This window comes from Triturus cristatus, chromosome 4_2, assembly GCF_964204655.1.
Source record: "Triturus cristatus chromosome 4_2, aTriCri1.1, whole genome shotgun sequence".
Classification (NCBI taxonomy): domain Eukaryota; kingdom Metazoa; phylum Chordata; class Amphibia; order Caudata; family Salamandridae; genus Triturus; species Triturus cristatus.
The window spans coordinates 335,170,231-335,190,102 of record NC_140586.1 but is presented as its reverse complement, the minus strand read 5'-3'; the positions used below and the strand labels follow the sequence as shown (position 1 = coordinate 335,190,102).

The following is a 19,872-nucleotide window of genomic DNA, read 5'->3' as shown; positions in this document are numbered from 1 at the left end:
ACACTCCATGGGGTGTGTTTGAATGATGTGAATTGATGAAGTAGTTTAAAACAAGAGGGGATGGGAAATATAGAAGTTAGTAAATGGGGACGACCGGGAAGATTTGAAGCAGCTGGTGAAGAAAGACAATAAGGAGCTGAACGAACTTGAATAGGGGAAATTAAGGTTCTTAAGGGGAGCTGGTGCATGGAAAGGAAAATGATTTACATGAGCCGGAATTTAAAACAAGCGCGCCCCGCAGATGGACTGGAGCAAGAAGCACAAGCTCTTCAGCAACTTCTGGGGCCCGCACGCGCCATCTCGGAAGGAACTCTCATGTGGAAGAAGCATAAGCGGAGTCTGCGAGGCCAGGCGGAGGCGGACAAAGCCTGGCCTTCCAGACCCTGTGTGCTTACCACGTATCCACACTGACCAGCGACGAGAGGCAGGGACCAAAGCTGGGGAACCTTCAAGTAATTTCACATCCTCTCGTCAAGGCACCCGGAACTGCAACCAGCGGGAAAGGGCTGGGCTGGGCTGCTGACTGTGAGGGTTCTTACTTCATCTCCATGGTTCTCACGCAGTTTATGTAGTTGAATCCCACTCGAGAGGGCTGAACTAGATTTACATTCCTCGTATGAACACATCTGCAGCTGGCAAAGCGACAACAGCAGTAACTGGGAAAAGAGAGCGCATGCGAGAGCTGTGAACAGCGCTCATGTGCTCGAGGTCTGGTTTCTGCATCGCTGAACACAGCCCCTCCTTCTCAAATGCCTCTAGCGGCCCTCACCACGCGCTCTCCCTGAAACAGACCAGACCAATTTAACAAGCCCGGGAGTGGTGTGTGCAGAGTGAGGGGCAAGGGAGGTAGGGTAGAGAGAGGGGAAAAGGGGGGCTGGTGAATGAGAGAGGGGGGAGGGCTCAGGGTCTGCGATCATTTTCTTCTGAAACCCTGGGGAAGCATTAAACAGCTGCATGCACGACGATGAGAGCTTTTCTTCAACTAAAGGACCAACCGTATTTAATCCAGCTTTAAAAAACTATCCGAGTGTGGAGTGTCTGCCCTCGCAGCTGCCCAGGTCACCAGGTAAACTCATACTAATCAAAACATGACTTCGGCAACATGAGCCGCCACTACACGCCCCCTATAGATAAGAAATTCATTCACGATAGTCATGAAGCTAACAACCCCGTCCGGATGGGCCGTCCAAAAGGGAGACAGGGCTGTAACCAAGAAGCATCCTTTACAATGGGAGCCAGCATTTAGCATAAACGCTGACCCGACCCAATGAAAATGATGGGTAGGGCTTCAAGTCCCCTTCTGAAATCTCCTCAATCACAATAGCCCTCGCGAAGCGAGCAGCTCATGCGTGCTGCAACGCTAGGCAAGACCTAAAAAATCAAATAAAGTAATAGCTCTCTTGCAGACTGTTTATCTTCTGTCTTTTTTACCTCTTTACCTAGGGGTAGCAAAACCAGTGCTAGGGGTAAAAAGGTGCAGACCAGAGGTAGCAGTTCATACAGTATTATGCAAGCCACACCCACTTTTGAATTTGGGGAAGGTATCTCTTTACATTGCTTGCTACCTCTAATTGACGTCCATAGGCACAGGCTGAAGATGTCTTCAGAAGCAAGCTTTTCACTGTGACGTGTGCCTTCACTGACAGTACTGCTGTTGGGAGAGCAGTGTATTCATGTGATGTCCTTGAAGGATAGCAGAAAAGGCTGAGTGCTGCGTACTCATAAAGTCCTGTTCTGACACGTGCCTATGTAACATGTGAAGAAGATGTTTTGGCACACCAAGATGGCAGACAAACTGGCATGAGATCAAGCCCAGAGGTAACAGACGGTTGTGTGTGTTTTACCAAATCTAACTCGGCGCCTTGAGAACCTCATTGGTGAGTAGCCGTACTTTACAAACCCCTGATCGATTGATTGAATGAGGCAAACCGAACCGCATAATTGATTGTTTTTTGTATTTACGAGTTCTGTATAGAGTGTTAAAAAGGCCCATTGGGTGACAGAGTGCCTTAATGAAGGCAAAAAAGTATGCAATCTGCAAAATTGGAGAAAAACAATTTATAGGTCAGTCTAGAAAATCTGATAAGATTCACAAAAAATGGGTGTTCGTTTTTCAACTACATTTTGGTAATCAAATCTTAGTACATCTGTCACTCAGTAACTTATCTTCCTTATGTTTAAGCCTCAGACATTCGGACATGTTAGGTATAGCATTGTGCCACCGAAGAAAGTACCTTCTTTTGATTTGAGCTGACCTGTGGTAGGAACAAGCTCTTGGGCCTCACCTCTGCAAGTTTATTTATATAATAAAACAAGTCCACCTTCATGGATCAATTTAACAAATTCTCAATATTGAATGTCTAAACCACGAGTCTCAGCAAAATTAATTTTAGTGAATTAAATACACGGCCAACCCGCTTATTTATGGAATTTAATTTTGCAACAGGGAATAAAAAACTTAGGTTGCTCTCCTGATGACATCAGGGTGGCACGACAGACCTCATTTCACCATCCTCTGACAATTTCCTGCTTTAACAAGGTATATTTCCCTTTCTTGGGGAAGTCTTGCTCAATGCTTAAATTGGAAGAACATGAAGAGGAGGAAGAGACCAGAACTGAAGTTGTGAAGAAAGACCGAATTCCTTCCAACATGGATTATAAGAAGGCTGGCACTTCAGAATTACACAAGAGGGGACAAAAACGTGTAATTCAAACGTGCAATTGTTGCTCTCATCAGGAAGAATATTTCCATTTGTGGGTCAAGGAACATGTAATATGAGGGGTGGGACTCCAGGAAACTGGGCATAATGAAAAATAATTTAAAGAGCTATGGGAGAGCTGGTAACGCAATGCAATGATGTGCACACACTTGAGGTACATATGTAACGTGTTTAGCTCAGAGAAATATCATTGCAGTGTTTGTCACTGTTGATCTGTTGAAGCTCAAGGGGAACAGGTACCTATAGTGTGCCACATAGCACCTATCATACATGTGATCATGCATCCGTACTTCCTGATGCCGGAATGGATCACTAGGAGCCAGCTCTGAATTTGCTCAATACGTAAGAAAACCATTCAAAGCTGTGCTTGGTGCATGAATACCCATGCAGTAGCGGCCATCTTGGAATGGGTAGAACAAACATTTTAAGATTAATGCGTGCCAATACAGCAGAGGGCAGTGCTCAAAGCACGAGGCGGCTGGGAGAAGTGGGTATGGTTTTAGGTCGCAGCCTACCAGAGAGCACAGCTGTCTGGTTTGCTGAAGACATCTTGGGGACATTCAGAAAGCTGACCTAGGAATGCATTCTTTCTGTTGCTTGCCATTGGCTTTGTTACACACATTTTCTTGCTTTCTATTTGCTGGCTTAATTTGTTTTTAGGCTGTCAAGCTTGAGTTTGTGTCTTCCTTTGCCCAAACCGTATTTACAGTATCCTTCCAAGTGCTCCCGTTCTGTTTTAATCTCCTCAGATTTGATTTGCATTCAAAGACTGAGTTCAAAGGTCAGGCACTGACTTCTGAGGGTGCTTGTTTACTTTTCTTTCTCTTACTACAAAGTGAGAGGATTTATGTGACAATCTTGCTAGATACTTGTGGTAGAAAAGAGTTTTTTTCTACCACACGACCGCATTTAAATGAACTTTGTAAGTATTTTAGAATATATCAGAATTAGGAACACTAATTAAAGCACATTTTTTGTTATGTTGGAAACAAATACTTTAATATGATCAAAACAAAGTATTACATTAAGTGATGCAATTTCCACACATTATTGTCTGTGCACTGTATCGTTTTATTGGTAAAACTGTATGTCTGTGCAAATGTAATGGTCATTTCAATTGAAAATGGTACTCTGCACCACTCCACTTTATGCCACTCCACTATGCACCGCTCCACTCTACGCCACTGCACTCTATGCCACTTTACGCTATGCCTCTCTACCTTGTACCAACCTACTCTATGCCAGTGCACTCTTTGCCACTCTTCTCTACACCATTGCACTCGTTATTATTATTATTATTATTATTAATATATTTATAAAGCGCAACCGCTACTTCCAACGGAAGTGTCCCGGCGCTAACGTCCTACAGGCACAAGAGATACGGCGGAGAGAGGATTGCGGCAGTCTCTAGGGTAGCCTGAATAACCAGGTCTTCAGGGCCCTTCTAAACAGGAGTTCTTTATCAATCTGTCTGAGAGCATTGGGTAGAGTGTTCCATAGCATTGCCGTTTTCACGGAGAACGCACGTCCACCTGTCCTAGCCTTTCTAAACCGTGGAGTAATCAGAAGATTTTGATTGTAGGATCTAAGAGTTCTTGGCGGAGGATATTTCTGCAGTCTCTGTTTCAGATAGCGAGGGCCTACCCCTCTAGTTGCTTTATGAGCCAACACGAGAGCTTTAAACTGAACTCTTTTCCTTACAGGCAGCCAGTGTAGGCTTTGTAGATGAGGCGAAATGTGATATCGTAAAGGCACATTCCTCAATAGCCTGGCTGCAGAGTTTTGGATACGCTGCAGTCTTCTCATCAAGTAATCCGGGAGGCCAATATACAGGCTGTTAGCATAGTCAAGTTGGGATGTGATCAGGGCGTACACCACTACCTTCCTACAGTTCATTGGAAGGAAATGTAAAAATCTTCGTAATGTCTTAAGTCTCCAGAAACATTGGGAGGAGATGTGCATGATTTGAGCCTTGCCAGATAGTTGCGAGTCAAACCTGACACCTAGGTTCCTTGCCACCGTTACCGGTATCGGAGGTGGATTCAACTCTACTGGCCACCACAGCTCCGTCCGTGGAGGAGTAGGTTGATTAAAGAATAGGACCTCAGTCTTATCAGTATTTAATTTTAGGCAATTCTCAGTCATCCAGGAGGAGATATTTAATAGGCAGTGCTTAAAATTGATAAAAGCTGTGTCACAATGTTCCTTAAAAGAAAAGATCAGTCGTGTGTCGTCTGCATACGAGACAACTCGCACACCCCATTTCTCAATGATTGCAGCGAGGGGCGCAATATAGACATTGAAAAGTGTCGGACTCCGTGCCGAACCCTGAGGCAAAGATCTAGAGCTAGAAACATGGGGGTGTAGAATGACCTGTTGTGACCTGCCTTCCAAGAATGACTGAAACCAATTCAACACGGTCCCCGTCACTCCTAACCGAAGTAATCTATTTAGGAGGATCTTGTGGGAGACCATGTCAAACGCTGCAGATAGATCCAATAGTACCAGCATTACGCAGCTACCTAGATCAAGGGTTTCACGGATTGACTCAGCGACTTCCAGGAGGGCAGTCTCCGTGCTATATCCAGCCCTAAATCCAGATTGCGAATCGTGTAGATTATTGGATTCAAGGAAGTCTGAGAGTTGTCTCTGGACTTCCTTTTCAAGGATTTTTGCTGGGGCTGGCAATAGTGATATTGGCCTAAAATGTTTTAGTTCTGAAGGGTCAGCGTCCTCTTTTTTAAGAATGGGTCGGACCAGTGCCTTTTTCCAATCAGATGGAAAGATACCTGTTTCCAAAGAAGTATTCCAAAGAGAGTTCAAGGTATCATTAAGAAGAGGAGCTAGAAGTTTAAAGATTCTGGCCGGGCATGGATCTAGAGGAGACCCAGACTTGATTTTCATGAGTTCCTTCAGAGAGGCTGCTTTCTCAAATCGGCTGAAGGTTGTCCAGCTGTCCACTGTACTGATCAGTGGCATATCCTGATTTTCAGTTGGTGGAAAGGTGGAGTAGATGGTCAAAATGTTATCCTGAAAAAAGGCGGCCAGTTCTTCACAGAGATTCAGAGAGGGTGAAATAGTACTCTTTAGGGCCTGAGGTTTCAGAAAACCCTCTACTATCCTGAAAATCTCTCTGGATGAATTGTCAGCATTCAGAATTTGTTTAGCCATGTAGTCTCTCATCACCTTACGTTTTAGTGCATGGAATTTTTTTAGGGCTTGCTTATATGTCTCTTTAGCAATGGGTTCATATTCCTTTCTCCAGACTCGCTCGAGTCTCTTACATCGGCTCTTTTCGCTACGGAGCTCCGTATTGAACCAAGGTGCTGATGCTTTGTTCCTAACTCGGAGCCGATTTGTCTAAGGCTGCAATGATCCATGTATTAACGCGGGAGGTATCCAAATTAGGATTCCCAGACAATGTGGGGGAGGTATTATGTAGTTCATCTTTCATGGATTGAAGCCTAACTTTCTTCCAATTTCTCCTGTTCTCTGTCACAGGTCTGCTGTGGTTACTCTCACGCTTCCGACTCAACCTAAACAAGACCATCATATGGTCAGACCATATTACGGGTAACAACTCTTCCACCTTAAGAAGGGGGTCATTAGTGAAAAGAAGGTCTAAGATGTGGCCGGCTGCGTGGGTGGGGGATAGTATTTTTTGCGCCAAATTCAAACTCTTTAGGGAGTTTTCTAATTGGTTAGCTAGAGGGCAGCTTGCATTGTCCATATGGACGTTAAAATCACCAAGAACGGTGAAATTAGAGTAACGTATGGACAGGTTAGCAATGCCATCGAATAGAGCTGGCCAGTGGGTGGCCAATGTGCTGGGGGGTCTGTAAACCAGTAGTCCCGCCATCGAGGATCTGTTGGAGAATTTGATGTGTAAGGCCATGTCCTCAATAGGTCCCAGGCCTTCAATTTTCATATGAGTCTTTTCCCAGTCTTCCCTTAGAATTATTGCAAGTCCTCCTCCTAACCTAATGGCCGCCCTGTTTACTTTGATCAATCTATAGCCCGTAGGGACCACTAAGCAGATATCAGGATTAGAACATTATCTCAGCCACGTTTCTGTCCAGAACAGCAAGTCCCAGTCATGAGTCTCTAATAGTAGCCAAATGTCTGCAGCGTGTTTAGGGAGGGATCTGCAATTAATCAAACCGGCCCTAATCTGTTGATCGTGACAAGGGTTGTGGGGAGAACCATCACGAGGCCGTTCCGCATCCATTTCATTAATCATATCCTCCTTCCTGACGCATCTATTTAACTCAAAATTACAGGACCCACAATGAAACTTAGCATGTCCTCTGCCTCTGAATGATATAGTGTCCGGTGCGAAACACATAGGCGTGACACAATGTGGCTGTGATAAGGCAAGCAATTGGTCTCTAGTCCAGGACCTGATCAGTTGGGAGGGGGGGGGGGGGGGGGGTTCGGGCAGCATGGCTGGCACTGAGCACGGTCCGAGCGCGGACGGGCGCAGACGGGCTTGCCTGAGGGGCACCTTCGGCGCACCAGTGCTGCTAAAATAGGCTTCTAGCGCAAACTAGTCCACCCACCCAACTTCCCACCAAGATGGCTGCCGCGACCCAGAGGAGCCCGATCCACAGGACAAAAGCCTGTTCGGGACTGGGACGGCTTCGGGTGAGTGACAGAAATATCAGTTAGTTACTAATGGCCTAATACATAAAATACAGACAGTCTTAAGACTAATGTGCAAATAGGCAAAGTGTGCGTTTTAAAGATAAAAACATAGGCAGTGAATGCAGTCACCTCGTACCAAGCGTAGCCACTGCACTCTACACAACTCCAGTCTAGGCCACACCAATCTACTCTGCACAACTCCACTCTCCGCCACTGTACTCTACACCACTCTGCAGCACTGCACTCTATGCCACTGCACCCTCTGCCCTCTGCCACCGCACTCTATGCCAATACACTCTATGCCAATGCACATTACTCTGTAACACTCTACGCCCCTGTATTCTATGCCAATATACTGTTCGCTACTCTACTCTACTGCACTCTAAGCCACTTTACTCTATGCCATTAGACTGTCCACCTCTAAGCAACAGCACTCTATCCTGAACCACTCCACTCTGCGCAACTTCACTCTACTCTGAAACAATCTACTCTACACCACTGCATTCTGTGCCACTCCACTCTGCGCCACTCTATGCCACTCCACTATAGACTACTGCACTCTATTCCATTCCACTCTTAACCACTGCTCTCTACACCGATGCACTCTACATGACTGCACTCTATTCTGCATCACTGTACTCTATGCCACTCTACTCCATTCTACACTACAACACTCTACTTTGCAATACTGCACTCTCTGCCACTGAATTCTGTGCCACTCTAATCTGCACTACTCCACTCTACCCTATGCTACTGCACTCTACGACACTATACTCTACACCCCTCTATGCTACTCTACTCTGCACCAGTCTATGCCACTGCACTCTATGCTGCTTGACTCAACTCTGCGCCACTGCCCTCTGCATCACTCACCTCAATCTTACTCTGCACCGCTCTACGCCACTGCACTCGGCGCCACTCCAGTCTACTGTGCACCACTTTAATCTGCTATGCACCACTCTAATCTACAGCATTACATTCTACGATGCTACATTGTACTCCGCTGAATTCAATGCCACTGCGCTCTATACCACTATATTCTGCAACACTCTAAGCCGATGCACTATACACCAGTCCACTCTACTCTATGCCACTCGATGTGACTCCACACTATGCTACTCCAATACATGCCACTCTCTGCCCCTCCACTCTACAACACTCTAATCCACTCTTCGCCATTCCACTCCATGCCACTCTCCTCCATGCCACTAACTTCCAGCCATGTTGAGCAGCAGCCACGCTGGTGTACAACATGGCTAAAATACATTGGCAAAGCGAATAGCTCTTGCATAGGCGCGACCTATTGGGTTTGCCAATGTTTGCTAATAATGGGTTGTATGATGGAACAATGCAGGGAAATACTTTGCATTTCCTTACAACGCATTTTTTACCTCACACTTTTTTAGAACACATATGCTTTTACAACGCATGCCATTACCACGCATTGTTATATATATATATATATATATATATATATATATATATATATATATATATATATATATATATATATATATATATATATATATATATTATTACACACAATTGTCCTGCACGGAAGGAGCACCTTACCAGCTGGTGCACACGTCGGGATCAGGACAGCGATCTCGGTTAGATATCAAACACAAGTAAATGATAACGCGGCACTCCTCTCAACGATTAGGATGTTATTTTAATCTCAGATAGTAACCCTCCTACGCGTTTCGAACCGTAGTTCCTGGTCACGGTAGATTGTTACAATGGTCCTTTTTCCATTTCTTAGCTTTATACACTTGCTGTGAGGTGCCACTATTATTGCATTCTGGGTATTGTAGTTCAAAAAGTGTAAAATGTAAGGAATTAACATCATTCCTTTCAAAATAACAATACTTTTGACAGAAAAGACATTATTAATTAAATACCTTTGTGAATATATACATCATTGATTACTGAATGCAATGCACCTAAAGCAATTTAACACAAAGTTACGTGTTTATATGTCAGAAGGTATAAACTATAATTTGGTATTAAGCAAAAAATCATGGAGTTACTAACGAATAGTGATAAACCAAATGTGACAAAAGGAACAACTGAAGACAACCAAACACGTCTGATACTTACCTACAGTAAGGAAACTTGCAAGATCAGAAAAATATTGAATAAATACTGGAGCATACTACAAAAAGATCCTGACATTGGTATGACCATAGGAGAACATCCACGGATATCATACAAAAGAGCACCCAATCTCTCGGATCATTTGGTACGGAGTCACTTTGTAGCCACAAAACCTGAGACCTGGCTACAATCAAGATCCAAGGGATTTACCAAATGTATGTCCTGCAAAGCTTGCAAGATTAGTAAAAATCTCAAAAATATTAAAGATCCGGCTGGTAAAAGTTTCCAGATAAGAGAGACCATCACATGTGAATCAACCTTTGTGGTTTACCTACTCCAATGCTTTTGTGGAAAACAGTACATTGGCAGCACAACGTGCCCTCTCAAAAAACGCATATTAGAACATGTGCGTGCCATTCAAAATCTGGACACGACATATGCAATCGCCAGACATATGTCACTGCATGTTGGGAAATCATGGCTGGATATAAAATACTCAGGACTGATGACAGTGCCTCCAAGTGAACGAGGCGGAAACCGTACCCAGAAACTACGCAGACTTGAGTCGCGTCTAATAATGAGGTTAAAAACTAAACATCCGTTGGGCCTCAATGGGAATGAGGAACTTTATGTGCACTTATAGATATTCTCAACATTCCTGACATGCAACAAAACAGTATATGGTCCCAACAACTGTAACATTTGGCAATAACTGTATCAGATAACAACTTGTGCAAACTTTCCCGCATTTCAACATATTTGTAACCCAGTACTCTTATGGAATTCCACACAATTATATAAGATTTTGCTTTGAATCCATGCAGACATACATAAGTGCAGATACAACTGCACTGTCATAGGCACTCAGCCATGATTTTTTGCTTAATACCAAATTATAGTTTATACCTTCTGACATATAAACACGTAACTTTGTGTTAAATTGCTTTAGGTGCATTGCATTCAGTAATCAATGATGTATATATTCACAAAGGTATTTAATTAATAATGTCTTTTCTGTCAAAAGTATTGTTATTTTGAAAGGAATGATGTTAATTCCTTACATTTTACACTTTTTGAACTACAATACCCAGAATGCAATAATAGTGGCACTTCACAGCAAGTGTATAAAGCTAAGAAATGGAAAAAGGACCATTGTAACAATCTACCGTGACCAGGAACTACGGTTCGAAACGCGTAGGAGGGTTACTATCTGAGATTAAAATAACATCCTAATCGTTGAGAGGAGTGCCGCGTTATCATTTACTTGTGTTTGATATATATATATATATATATATATATATATATATATATATATTCACTGAAAAAACCATAGGTTTCACACATGTTATAGTTAGCTGGACATTTTACTGATAAAAAACCAATGAAATTCCCCCGTTATAGTTACTGTAGGCAACTATAACTCACGCGACCGTAATCCTCTGCTGATGCTAATACTGTATTTAGACACTTATTTGCCCATGTCTTCTTCCATTAAATTTTAGCTATACATATATTACAAATATTTTTTTTTCATAAAGACACATATGTCATCAGCAGAGGATTACGGTCGCGTGAGTTATAGTTGCCTACAGTAACTATAACGGGGGAATTTCATTGGTTTTTTATCAGTAAAATGTCCAGCTAACTATAACATGTGTGAAACCTATGGTTTTTTCAGTGAATTTGCAAGGTTTTTTAAATGCTAATTCCTAACTATAACGTGTGTGAAACCTATGGTTTTTTCAGTGAATTTGTACGGTTTTTTAAATGCTAAGTTACTTTACGCCATTTGTGGCGTGCGCGCCCACTTAACGCAGTTCGTTCCGTGCGCGCACGGTGCGCTTCGCGCACCGTGCGCGCACAGTGAGCACGCGGTGCACTTCGCGCACCGCGTGCCCACGTTACGCTAGATGGGCCATGAACGCACGATGCGCTTCGCGCACCGTGCGCACATGGAGGACATATGATGAGCATCGTTGTGACAGGTAAATTATATGTTTTGTTTACCTCTCATAAGCCATGCACAAAAGGTGCACTTCGGGCACCTTTTGCACACGGGGTGGGGAGAATGTGGATATTTTTTTTTTATTTTTTATTATTTCTTACCGTACGCGTAATCGGCGAAATTTTCGAAAAAATTAAAAGTGCCTTTTTTCACTTGGGGGATCGTTGGGGACTCCCTCGACATGGCTAGGTGCTTGGGAGCTGTGTAAACAGCCCCTTTTCATGTTTTTGCACTTTGTTTTTCACCCCCCTGTCAGAGTGCGAGAGAGAAAATGGCGGCCGCCGCTTCCTGGTTTCGACCGATTCGAATGTTTACTAAGATCTAAGGGCCAATCAGAATCGCGCTCGCGCACGCCACCGTACGCGTACGGTAAGCGCACCGTAAGCGCACCGTAAGCTGCCACAGATATATATATTGATTTAAATGCTATTTTCTCAGGATCTACTGAACAGATTTACACCAAACCTACAAAAGGCACTTCCTTGACCTGAGGACTACCTCTCTGCCAAATTTCAAGTAATTCTGTTCAGCCGTTCGGGCTGTAGCTGTGTCTAAAGGTCCTATGGAAAAATGCATGGGAAAAACGCGTTTTGGGACCCCCCTTTTATCTCAGCCCCCGCTTGACGAATCCCCCCGAGACTTTCAGGGTAGGAGCGGAGCGTAGCGCCCCACCTATTTTGAAAAATTCGCGAGGATTCGTCAACCGGCGCCAAAGTTATTCAAAATAGAATGTTGCGGATTTCCTATGGAAACGTGGTCCTAACTATAACTACCTACTGGCGACCGCCAGTAGGTAATATATATATATATATATATATATATATATATATATATATATATATATATATATAAATAAAAAAACAATGTATTTGTAGGGGAGACCCACCAACTTATCTTAAATGCGTAGTAAAAGCATATATGTGGTAAAAACATGTACGGTAACAAATGCTTGGTAAAGGCACAATGTGTTATAAACCTCCTTATAAAGGCTCTTTTCACCAAATAATGAGAGGGGAATGGGGAAGAGGAGGAAGTAGCAAGGGGAGAGAGAAAAGTGGACACTGTTATTATGTTACTGAATAAGGCACCAAAAGAACTCAATTGGCAAAATGAGTGGGTATGCCGAACACCGTTTAGCTGCTTTGACATTGATCACACTCAATTCGACATTACAATAATAATGTGCACACAAATATAGTAAAAGAAATGGCTTGTGAAAGAGAAAGCCAGGAGGAAATGTAGACCATGAAGTGAGAACTGAACAATGAAAGATTCTCTATGCATCTCAGGTCTGGAGGAAGTGTGGTGCACACTGTAGGCTTGCGCTCAACGAAGCATGACCTTTTAGAGTCCTGGGTCACAGCCTCGTTCTGATCACATGCCAAACCTCTGTAGATGCAAGGTGATGACTATGGGCACTGAAGTGCTGCAAGGGAAACCTCGAAGACTGAGGCCATGTGTTATGAGGACTTTAGAAAGACTATCATGGCTAGATTGAATGTGTCATGAAAGTAAACAGATTGAGTTTCTACGTACTCTCCCAGTCTGAAGAACACTGTTCCCCTCGTGAAATATGCCACGGCCAAGTGTTTGTCCCGTGCAATGCTCTTGGAGTAGGCCTGTGGAAGACACAAAGGCACATGTTACTGACAGGCAATCTTTTCGCATTAAACAACTCACTTCATAAACACTGGAATTGAATGGCCTGCGTGGCCTAGAGCTGCAAGTCACTCCGTCCAGATTGTCCACATTCCTCAGAAAGCGAGATTTCTAGGGACAGACCTTCCAGTCCCAAGTACCACAGATCTCCAGCTCACCAGGATCAGGCCTGTCCAGACCCAGGAGCCACAGAGCACCTGGCGCTCCTGTCCTGTGTCACACTGCTCCAGGTCAGTGGGGTAGATTCTTCTGCTCATGTGTGCCTCAGACCTCAGGGTAAAGAATGACAGATTGTTCCAATCTAACGCACCCCAAAACCCCATGGATAGACTGGCCTAAGCCCGGGTGGCAGTGTCCCCCCGGGTCATGAGGTAGAGATTGGTACAGTCCTGAGCTGATATCACGAAGTGTAGGAGGTTAAAAGTACATACAACACACTGCTTTGTCTGCAGACCTCTGCCCATTGGTCTTGTCCACCAGCACCAGCAGGTGATACCCATTAGGGCACTGGGTTCAATATGTCTGAGCAACCTGACTGTTAGACTGCAGTCACCATTCAATTGAAAGGTACTGGATGGAGTCATATGCCAAACTTTAAACTTAGATAAACATATTATATTTAGATACCCCCATAAATGAGGGACGGTTTGCTCTAAAATCCCTGCAGTTAGATGCACACATTTGAGGTGCGTATCTAACGTGTCTGGCATTGAGACACCTCCTTGTGGTTTCCGTAACTATGTTGATCTGTCAAAGGGGCCACCAGGCACCTACCACACCAGCTGTGACACATACACATATCCTGAAGCCAGGATGTATCTGCATCATCCATCTTTGAGTAGATGTTATTAAAACATAAGAAATGGCATTGTTGCAAGTGTGCACATGCACTTACATGAGAGGTCATCTTGGAATGTTAAAAAAAAATTAAGATTGGTGCCTGCCCATAAAGTGGTAGGTAGCGCTAAGAGCATAAGTGGGTGCAGGGGGTGATTGTTAATAAAAAGAGGGGAGTGGAGAATGGGGGACAGCAGGGAGAGCTAGAGAGAGGAAGAAAATAGTTCTTTATATGTACTGCATTGCAAGGTCTAATGTCTGCAATGGATGGATACATTTCAATACAAACGACGAAATGCTCCTTGTGCGGGACAAACACAAGAATGGGCAGGAAAGCCATTTGAATCAGGGGCAAAGAAGTGAGATCGACAAGAAATTATGAGCAACTGGCTCACCTATGTATTGTTTTTCTACCCAAAAGGACTTCGAAACAGACCTCTAGAGCTGTCTGTAGGTTAGACCAGAGAAGGCAAGCCTCCAGTCGTGACTGGCTGGGTGGAAATGCTGTAGAAGGTTCTAGTCTCTCTTCCACTTCTGTCCTGCAAAGGCCTTCCTCGCTATTATTTCAAGATTCTCATGCCTTATTCTAGGTCTGCAAGAGTCATAAAGAAACCTATACAAACTGGACACAGCTAGTTTGCTTCTCCAGGGTGTCTGATGACAGGAAGCCCCTCAGACTTACTCCTATCACTGGTATGTGGCCTCAACATAAGACACTCACGGGGTACCCTCTGCAGTAGCAGCACTCCAGTCTGCTGCCCCTCCATGAACACTCGCCCGCTGGTGGTCCAGCGTTCCGCAGGGGTCTAACCACCCTCTCGCGCTCTCGCCTCTGCCTGCTGCTGGAAGCACTGAAAGTCAGTCTGCAAACGAGTAGCATGACCGCAAACAGCACCAGCCCCACAAGGCATTCATAAAAGTTGGCACGATATATTGTGGGCTCCTTATTTATGGTGGCAGTAAGGCCTGAGGTGCACTGCAGCAGCCTCTATCTCTGCATGGCTGTCCCTCTCTCGCTCTGTATCTACCGTTTGTTCTAGGTAAACCCACTTGCTTTTTATGTCTCCCTCACTCCCTGCGGTCTGTACCTGTGATGCCCGTCTGCCCTGGCCTTTTAGGTCTCGCGAGCCAAAGGCTCGAAGAGACATTTTATATGTGGGATTTTCAAAGTGCTACCCACAGTCTTTTGGCTGGCCTAAACCTTGAGTGCACAATCACATGCACGTGCACAGCTGCTCCTCTGCTCATTGCATTCCCCCCTCCCTTCTCACCCAGCCCTTTGATGCTCTGCTCGATTACTTTCACTTTCGCCGCTTTGACCCTTGCATTCCCCCCTCCCTTCTCACCCAGCCCTTTGATGCTCTGCTCGCATCTCCCCTCCTCCCTGGGCGTGAAGGGAGACAGAGCCATCCTGCTTGATTAATGGCTTTGCATTCCCATGTGTTCCCGTAGTAAACATGCCTGAGGCGCCAGCCGAGCACAAGGCTCACGGAGACATTCTCTTTACCCTCGTTTTGCTTCCTAGTTAACCCACAGCATTTGTATCCTGCTCATCATCAGAGGTGTCTGGAGGGAGCCTGTTGTGTTCCTTGCACTTCGCTCCAACCCCCCATCTTGCATGTTTTAATAATTTTGAACATACTTTATCAGCGCTGCGCCCATTTCAAGAGCGCTGCACTGGTTTCACTTTTTGTTTGTGTAGTTCCCAGCTCCTCAGTCCCACTTTCTGTGCTCTCCCAATCAGTCAGCATGCTCCAGCCTGGTCTGCCTCACAGCAGAGCCAGGCAGATGGAGAGGGAGGATTGTGCTGCAGGTTTCCTCAGAGCAGGGGGCACTGCTGTCTGCCTGCTCCTCGCAGCTGTGGACTGGCTCTGGTCTCCGGGGAGAACTGCAGGTCTGAGCTCTTTCTATGAGCTTATTTGCTATCATCCTAGCACTCTTTTGCGAACACCGCGCTGGTTCACTATGCTGAGTGTCAATTTGCTTGTCCTGATTTTGCCCTAATTCGCTCCTAGCAAATTCATTTTGTTTCAAATTTGGATTCGAAAATTGTGGATGTTCCTTGTAACACAACTGAACATTCCTAGAGCGGCTAAAATCTCATTCCTTTCGAGCACAGTTTTCTATCTTTAAACCTCTTCGTTCACAGTCGTTAAACACGTGGCAGTACTAACAGCTGATAGTCAAAATGTGTCAATCACAAACAGCATCTATTCTTTCCATTTATTCTTGCAGAACAGCTAAGGGCTACATTAGGAAACACAAAATGACGCTTCAGTTTCAATATATATATTGAAATAAGCGCATAGGTCGCAGATGGTCAAAGATTCAGGCAAATGTGTTGCGTCACTGTGGAAACTGCTTAGCTTGAAACATTTTTTTTCCATAAAACCTATGCTTGCTTGTAGCTTTCGTGCTCGTCTTATTTAATGAAATCCCCCAGAGCATAAAAACGTTGCCAAGTCTTCCATTTCAAGTGATATCAAGTTCTGAAATTGACATGTTGTGTTCTATAGACAGACAGAGAACCTGACATGGAATCCTACACAAAATATGTTGGATTTTCCGGCTCATTAGCTATACTATGGTAATGATACTATTTAAGTCAAAAATGTGGGTCTCGAAGGCAACCAATTACAAAAACGTTGGCAAGTTTGAAATTTAAATACGCTTGTGGATTTTGCACAATTCGTGAAATTCCAATATTTTGCTTCAATATTTGCTCATGGGAAACTCGAATATTTTGTGCTTGAACCTGACTCCTGACAATATTTTGCCTCACTTTTTTCATGCAGCTTATGCTCTTGTGTGAAAACATTTCAACTCGGATACCAGAAAACTACAACTCGAGCCATTAATGCAATTGTGTGCATTTGCTGCTATTAAACACAAAATATTGTGAAAAAGTATGCAGTTTTGCACACCCCTAAACAAACTGTGATTTTAGCAACAGACCTTTGGAATACGTTTAAACTAATGGTTCCGCACACTACCTGACGGTATACTTGTTTCTTTTGCTCCCTTCTGGCCAATTTTGCGTCTGCCCCTTCTGTGTCCCTGTCCTTGGTCTCCAATGTGTCAATTTCATCTGCTTCTTGTGTAATTCCCCTTCTGTGCTCCTTTCCTTCCCTTTTACTCTTCTGTGTCCCTTTCCTTCTCTTTGTCCCCTTCTGCATCCTCATCTTCTGCCCCATGTGTCCCTTTCTTCAGCTCTCCCATCTCCTTTTCTTCTGCACTTGGACATGCCAGGCCCCCAAAACGGAAGTCACTGGAAGTCACTGGTTCACAAATTGCAGCAGCTGACAAGACAGTTTGTGGAAGAGCCAACCTACTACCCCCTTCATCAATGTAGTTGTACGCTGCACCTTAGACAATAGGTCACAGGCTGCTGCTTGAAACAGCAATGACATGAGCATGGTGGCTTGAGCTGCTCACTTTGGACTATACCTTTGGGCCAGGCTCACACTGTTGAACAAAACAAGCATTTTTTTAAAATGTAGATAAAACCTCTTGAGGAAAAAATACCGGTAATGGTTTAAAGTGCCTTGTTGTTGCCTGGCAACTAGTTCCACCCACTAATCATGGGCCTCCGCAGTGCCCAGTCAGGTGTGGTGATGGATTTGTACGGGCGGGTCAAACCTCCAGTAGTGAGTCCCGAAATAAGACTGCACAGTCTGTACAGCTGCCAGTGGGAGCCGTGGGAGTTTTGTGGGGAGACTCGCAATAGACCACATACCTCGTTTATATATGTAATGTGACTGGTGCATTCCTGATGTAATCTGTGTCCAGCGGCCATCCCTTGCCACTATCTGGAGCAAGCTTCAGGTGCCTTTAGCAGGCTTCCTGCCCCTCGCTGAGAACTGACCTTCCTTCCGGTCTGAGAGAAAGCTCACCTATGGAAAACACCAACCACTGTGCTCAAGCCTAAGACATTGAACTAGGGGCTGCAAGCATACCTGCAACAGTGGCCATGTGAAGAGCAGAACGAACTACAGGCACTGCTGCCATCCTAACATTTCACAATTTAAACTGAGAAAGCCACTTAAATAGTACTTGTGTAGATCACTCCACTTTGATGCAGAGGGGCAGCAGTTTCATAGCTACTCAGAAACATAATCCATCCTCCCTCTCTCCATTCCTCAGCATACCCATACCCCCCTCCCCTATGGTGCCACCAGCACTTTAATACCAATACTCAGTGGCGGTGTGCATGGCACTGGTGTTTGTCCTGCAGTGCCGTAAATCAGCTATACTCAGAGCCACTGGAATTATATGTTTGTGCTGTCGCAGAGTTTTTCGCATAATTACAAATTTGCCGTATTTGCCACATAATCTATCATCTACTGTATAATCTGCAGATTTTAGCAGAAAATAGTTTAGCTTAAACGGTCCAAAAGTTACTAAAAGGCAGTCACATATGTTGCTGCACAGTGGAAGGCCTGTTGCATAGGCTCACTGGTTACCTTTCTGTTGCTTATTACTATATTTGGGAGATAAACCGAAACAAATGATGTGTAACCTATGCCCAGACACTGTTAACAGGTGTAAAAATGTGAAAATAATAAATACTTTCACAGAATGTACTACATGCTGCATAATTTGCTTCATCTTGCAGCTTAGTTTAGTCAACCCTGCTGCATAAAGTGTCCCTTTGCTGCCGCATAATTCCAGTGACTCTGGCTATACTTCACTTGCCCTCAGTCAGTGGTTCGCAATTATTACCTGCTGGCAAGTAACTACTTTAAGCAGAATTATACCAATATATAGCCAATATACGCAACTTGTATGTTTTGACATATATCATTTAACTCTCTTTTGCAGTTTCCCACAAGAATGGTATTGATTTTCTCTACCTAGTATTAATGTTACTGATTGAAGAGCAACTCAATAAATATTAAATAATGCTTTATATTGCGGTACCTACTGTAGCTTGCCCTTAACTTTACATATGTATTTATTTTGAATTGTGTGATGCCACATGCTTGCAGTGATAAACAAGCATTTGCAATGCAATAGGTTTAGCATTACTGGAAGTTTGACTTATTGGAGTTGCAAATAATAATGCAATGCCAATAGCTCAAACTTTCAGTAATGCGAGACCTATTGCATTGCAAATACTTGTTTTTCTTGCTTCCCTCGATCTACAGTATACTGTACCTGTGATGGGCCAGCGAATGTCTCATTGGATCTTCACTATCTCTCTCTATGCCTCTCCCAGCCTCTCTCTCTCTCGAGTGCAGTTTGTACCTACTAGCATCTTTCAATGTCTCGGCGTCTGTGCTATTTCTCCTGGCTTCCCGCAGCCCAGTCCAGTGTCTACATGTATTGTGCCACCCTGTGTCTCTGTCTTCTCTCTGTCGCCCTCATTCTTGTTCAGCCTGTGACAATGATGGTCCTGCCGTTGTCTCTTGTCCCAGGTCAAGTCTCTCTCTTAGGTACGTCTTTGCTTTCGTTTATTTTCTTGTATCTCTCTCTCTCTCTGTTGTCTGTGTTCCTAATTCCCCTTTTACTTGTTCTTACTTGCCCCCTTCTTTCCCATGTCCTCTAACTTTACTCCTTCTCTATGTCTTGCACCTGATCTCTTGTTCTCTCCCTCTCCAGATCACACACCTGCGTACACCTATACACACTAGTATCTCCCATTCTCCTTGCCTGTTTCTCACTCTCTCCCTGTTTCTTCCTTTCTCTGTCTTTTTCTCGCAGTCCGACTCCCTTTCCCTCTGTGTGCATCTTTCTTTTTATTTCGCTCTCTACCTTTCTCTCCCATACTTCGCTCTTTCATTCTTTTAACTCTCAACACTCTTTTTTTACTCTTCTATCTTTTCTCTCTCTTTCTTTCTCTCTCTCGGTCTTCCTCTCTCCCCCACTCCTCTTATCTATCTCACCTCTCTCACTCTAGCTCTTGTTCTA

General features: G+C 44.2%; 1 protein-coding gene across 1 annotated transcript in view; it reads right to left on the bottom strand.

The window, feature by feature from the left end:
- The window catches only part of NCF2 (neutrophil cytosolic factor 2), a 141,470-nt gene that overhangs the window by 120,249 nt on the left and 1,349 nt on the right, over positions 1 to 19,872 (bottom strand). The window contains exon 2 of the mRNA XM_085601723.1: positions 13,003 to 13,085. Within this exon, the coding sequence (XP_085457849.1) occupies positions 13,003 to 13,085 (83 nt within the window). The remainder of the gene's footprint in view (positions 1 to 13,002; positions 13,086 to 19,872) is intronic.